At 43.5% G+C, this 5,666-nt stretch overlaps 1 protein-coding gene across 1 annotated transcript; it reads right to left on the bottom strand.

Annotated features, from left to right (window-relative positions):
- Positions 1-207: 207 nt before the first annotated feature.
- Positions 208-1,454, bottom strand: LOC147451275 (uncharacterized). Its single transcript, XM_086520232.1, has one exon. The coding sequence runs from the start codon at positions 1,404-1,406 to the stop codon at positions 516-518; it is 891 nt and encodes a 296-aa protein (XP_086376358.1). The 5' UTR covers positions 1,407-1,454; the 3' UTR covers positions 208-515.
- Between the last annotated feature and the right edge of the window lie 4,212 nt (positions 1,455-5,666).

Here is a 5,666-nt window from a genome sequence, read left to right as displayed (position 1 = left end):
CACCCCAGAAGTGAGAAGGTGACACTCTTGAACTGCATCAAAAGGCTCTTGATTTGTTTATCTGCAGCTGTACAAAACCAAATGATCGAGAACATTTAAAATTTGATCTTTACCCACTCTTATTGGCTTCTTTAACCCCACAGCAATCATGTTGAGAGGCATATGCCCCACTCCAATTATGTAGAGGTAAGCAAAGGCATTTTGCACTATCTCAGAACATCCTTTTATTGCATTTCCTGACATCATCTTAATCAGCTGATGCTTCTGAATAATTTACACAGGCAGATTACAGATTGCTGCATAGACGTTGGTTAACTCCTGGACATTTTTTTCATCGACAGTTCAGATACTGTACTGATCTCTATAAATTGGATCAAACCAGTTGCTTTTAGATTTTCCTTTTGAAAGGCAGTGCTGCAATACTAAACAGCAAACAGTTCAGGGATAGAAGCATCCTCTTTTACCTAAAAAGAAATGCTTATAAGCTAAAACATCACCCATGATTTGGCAAAAGCCTATGATAATAATTCTGCATCATCGGAGTCATCGTATGCCAAATTTGTGTCCCCTATCCCTTGCCATGTGCAGGTACTCCTGACATCTTTGCCATGCGCAGCTTCAGTCCAAGAAAACCAAATATCTGCATACTGATGAAGTGAGGCAGAATCCCCAACTACAACGATAAAGATCTCTTTGGAACGGGCCATCTTTAAAATGTCTGTGAAATCGGAATCGTCAGAGACCAAGCATATGCAGTGTATATTGTTATTCATGGAGTGCTTCATCTGGCGCTTGAGGGCTCGATCTGTAGCTTGGGGGCTCGGATCAACCATGCGCACCCAAAAACCAGCCCTGAGAAGCTCCATGTGAAGACCATAACCACCAATGTCATGAATCTTGAAGCCCATGTCTCTTAACATACGCTTATGTAAGAGACTGACATGCTTCTTCAATTCTGAGTCTGCAGCACAAGTGAAGCCACAAATTGCACACTTACATGGAGAAGTGGGGTCTTGGGTCGCGCTTATAGACACACAGTTAGGCTTAGTGGGGATTCTCATGTCATTAGGGTTGGGGTGAGTAGAACCTCTTTGCTCTTGCACCCACCGAGGGATGTGAGTAAATGCATGGCGATTGGCACATGCTACCATGTCTTCAATGTCACCAAACTGGGTGGCTACTCTGCGTAAATAGAGAGCTGCATGATAAGGCGAGGCTTTAGGAGGTTTATTGTCAAGGTCCCAGAAGATGGAAACTCTCCTCTTCCTGATGATGCTCAGTTCTTCTGCGCAGCATGCCACAAAAAATCTCGGTCTTGCTAGTGGAGATGGTGATAATGCGGGTGACAATGGCTTGTCTGATGCACAGTAATCCAAAGAGCGTGCGCAGAAAGATGAAACTGCCATTGAGTGCTTTCCCTAGCTGCCCATGCAAGGAGGAGTACGCTAGGAATTGCTCGACCAGCTATCAAATCTGAGGTGGGTCCAATCAACAGCCATGGCGCTTCAACACGTTGCCAAATGGACCCAACAGAAGATATTGTCGCTTTACAGGCTGGATTGATCTAAGGTGAAGGATCATCAAGGCTTGCGTAAGGCAGACTAGTGGTTTCAGACCGGCTACCGGCCGGTCCAGTCCCCGTGCAAGGCCATTATGGCCCCCGTCCCCCCCCCCCCCCCCCCCCCCCCCCCCCCCCCAAAAAAAAAAAAAAAACACACACACACACACACCCCCCCCCTCGTTTATAAGTGACACAGGGTCGAGTAGGATAAAATTTTAGGGTTCCCAGTCGAGCGTCGTGCCTTGAACCCCCAACCTCTCCGCCCACACTCCACAGCTTTATCCAACCCGCTTAACGTGCGCCATTGCAAGTAAAGCGACTCTTGCAATACATAAATCCCCCCCCCCCCCCTTCGCTGCTGAGATCCGATGGCATAAAAGCCATGTGATGCTGATCGTGCGTCCCTGTCCTAGATCCCACGAGCTCGACCCCCGTGTCACTTATAAACCCCCCCCCCCCCCCCCCCCCCCCCCCCCCCCCCCCCCCCCCCCCCCCCCCCAACACACACACACACACACACACACCCTTTTTTAACCCTTCACTTTTGATTAGATTTAGATTGTTTCCAAAGGCCCTTCACTTTTGATTAGATTAAATGATTTTTAAGCTTTCATTTGAAAGCCACCATCGTGTGACACTTGGAGGTTCTCTCAGCTCCATAAACGAGTAGTATAGATTTGATTAGATTGGATTGTTTCCAAAAGCCTTTCACTTTTGATTAGATTAAATGATTTTTAAGGTTTTATTTGAAAGCCACTGTAGAAGGCGAAGACAATTCAAGCAGGCGGGAATTGTCTTTTGGAAGGCCAAACAGTGGATCAGTCACATGTCAGTAATTACAGCGGCAGTTATTATAGTAACTCCTGGAAAGCTATAAATATGACCCATTACATTGTAATTGGGGTTCTTGCTTTTTGTACTTCGTAGTTCTTGGCCTAGCTGTTTATCTTTCGGCTTTAGTTTTTCGAGTATTCCCAGGTTACGAACCTTTCTCTTCTAGCTTCACTCTGTAATCATCACTGCTCTAATCATTTGAGCCCAAACTCATGACACACTGTACTGATTGTCCTTGAACCATTAATCTGAACCACCAAATTTCAGTCATTCAGTATGTCTATCATCTCAGTGTACTATTTCAGTTCAGTCTCAGTTCTCTATTCCAGTTTCCTTAACTGAACTGACAACCTACCAGTAGCTTTAAATTCTAACACTGGAATCAACTATCTAAAGAGATCAGCTCCAATTCCATTTTGGCGATCACGGTGGGACTACGAAGTACAAGAAGCAAGAATCCCAATTACAATGTAATGGGTCCTATTTATAGCTTTCCAAAAGTTACTGTAGTAATTGTCGCGGTAATTACTGACGTGTGATTGATCCACTGTTCGGCCTTCCAGGAGACAATTTTCGATTGTTGGAAATGTCTTCGCCTTCTACAACCACCATCGTGTGACACGTGAAGGTTCTCTCCTTGCTTGAAATTTTTAAGCTCCATAAATAAGTAGTATAGATAGAAGGGTGTTCAGTTGTTGACCTACCTAATAAGGCCTTCATACATTATTGAACTCTTGGACACAATTGTGGAACCTTGGATAAAGCTCTCTGAGTAGTGCCACATGGCAAGTTAATGATGGCAGTTCTTGTAGGGCATTACATTAGCATCATCTTATGTAGACCATCGTGAGGGACAATTGATGAAAGGGCGGTGGTAATGCGTGTGCTAGTCTCCACCCAACCGTGCTATCTTATAGCCTCCCCCTAGCGTACACACTGTCCGTGGCCTTGCCCGTAGGACCCATGTCCTTACATTACCCCCCCCCCCCCCTTGGAGAATTGTTTTCGTCCTAAAAAACGAACGTAGGAAAAAAGTTTCTTAAGTGCGGAGACATTCTCCCATGTAGAATCTTCTTCAGGTCTATCTAGCGATTTTACCAACACCTGTCGTCTGACATGATGTCTAGTGCGAAGCTCATGAGAATACAAAATCTTTTCAGGCTCATGAGGGATGCTTGGCGGTTTGATAAGGTCAACTAACATACCTATGTCAATGACATTATCATTCTGTCCCAGCTGTTTTCGTAAACGGCTAACATGAAAAATTGGATGAACTTGTGAGTGCTCTGGAAGAGCTAACTTATAGGCCACTTGACCTATACGTTTGAGAGTGGTAAATGGTCCACAATAGCGTGGTGAAATTTTAACAACTTTTTCCGTCTTCAGACTTTCTGAATGCTCCGGAACTTTGAGGAAAACCTTGTCTCGTTCTTTGAAAGTAGCAAGACGACGATGCTCATCTGCATACTTCTTATATCGATCTTGAGCTTGCTTAACATTCTGTCGAGCAATTTGAAGCATGTCAAAATAGTCTTGGAGAAAATTCTTCGCTTGTTGTATCTTCTCCTTAGCCAACCCCACCGTAACGGGTGATCTAGGTTGAAATCCATATAAAAGCATAAATGGTCTAAACCGTGTAGTCACATGCTTTAAACTATTATAAGCAAATTCGAATATAGGTAAGTAGTCTTCCCAACTGATTTGCTTCTTGCTAACGTACGCTCGTAGCAGATCCTCTAGCACTTGATTAACTCTTTGGTTTGAACATTTGTTTCTGGATGATCAGCCGTACTTAGATTAAGTTTAGTTTCCAACTTTTGAAACACAGCTCTCTAGAAGTGATTATCGAACTTTCGATCTCTGTCACTAATGATACTAGCTGGAAGACCGTAGAGTCTATTTATATGCTCTACAAATAGCCATGCTAATTTCGATGTCTTAACCGTAGTCTTAGTGGGAATGAATCGACCCATCTTTGTGAGACGGTCTACAATTACCCATATGGTATCATGGCCACGATTTGTAGTAGGTAGTCTTACTACAAAATCCATAGAGATACTCTCCCACTTACCTTGTGGAATCTTTAAAGGATGTAAAAGGCCACCTACCTTGAGGCGCTCTACCTTATTAACTTGGACTATTGGCAGTTTAGTACGTACTCTTGAATATCATGATGTAAGCCCGGCCAATAAAATTACCGTCGAACTAAGGCATACGTCTTACGAATACGTGGATGATCAGCACTTGGACTATCGTGACACTCAAATAAGATTTGGCGCCTAGTGTCCGAGTCCTTTGGCACACATACTCTACCCTTGTGGAGTAAGTAGCCATCATCAATGGAAAAATTCTTCCATTGCTTAAGCTCTTCCTGAGTAGGGGTGGAGCTCTGTGTGTTGGAGTTTTTATCTGCGCGTGCAGAGACATGTTGATCTGGCTCTACAAAGACATGTTAGTGTGAGGAATCCCTTCTTAAAACTGCACTCCACACTTTAGTATATGTTTGATCTTGTGCACACTTGCCACATAATGACTCCAAAAATCCACTCTTTATTTCCGTGAAAGCAAGTGAATTAATATGAGGCATCCGACTTAGTGCATCCGCTACTACATTATATCACCCCTTGCGATATTGTAGCTTACAATCATATTCTTAAAGGATTTCTTCTCATCTAGCTTTACGGCCCTTCAAGTCTGTTTGATTAGTAAACCATTTGATACTCTCATGGTCAAAAACTACTTCAAACTCAGCACCATATGAATAGTGTCGCCACTTTCGTAAAGCGTGAATTATGGCATAGAGCTCTCTCTCATAGACGGAATAATTCTGTTGAGCTCTATCGAAATTTTTACTTTCAAAGGCTATAGGTCTTCCCTCCTGGAGAAGTACCACACCAATTGCTTTATCACCAGCATCGGTCTCTACCACAAACGGCTTAAGTGGGTCAACGATTGCTAGAATGGGAGCAGTGGCTATAGTTACTTTGAGTTGTTCGAAACTGCGTTTTTGGACTTCTTCTCAAGAAAAGGTCTTACCTTTTGCTTTAAGTTCCGTCACATAGGAACAACGATTTTGGCATAGTCACGGATATACTGTCGATAAAATCTAGCCATGTCACGGACATACTGTCGATTTTGGCATAGTCACGGATATACTGTCGATAAAATCTAGCCATGCCTAAAAATATTTGAAGCTCCTCAACCGTGTTGAGATGTGGCCATCAAAGAATGGCAGTGACCTTGTCAATGTCCATCTTGATGCCAGAATAAG

Source organism: Adiantum capillus-veneris, chromosome 9 (genome assembly GCF_014529385.1).
Source record: "Adiantum capillus-veneris isolate H3 chromosome 9, ASM1452938v2, whole genome shotgun sequence".
In the NCBI taxonomy this organism is placed as follows: domain Eukaryota; kingdom Viridiplantae; phylum Streptophyta; class Polypodiopsida; order Polypodiales; family Pteridaceae; genus Adiantum; species Adiantum capillus-veneris.
The sequence above is the reverse complement of the archived record's forward strand: the minus strand, read 5'-3'. Positions and strand labels throughout refer to the sequence as shown.

Excerpts from the sequence above, each read along its gene's own strand:
- LOC147451275 (XM_086520232.1), bottom strand. The coding sequence starts at position 1,406 with ATGGCAGTTTCATCTTTCTGCGCACGCTCTTTGGATTACTGTGCATCA.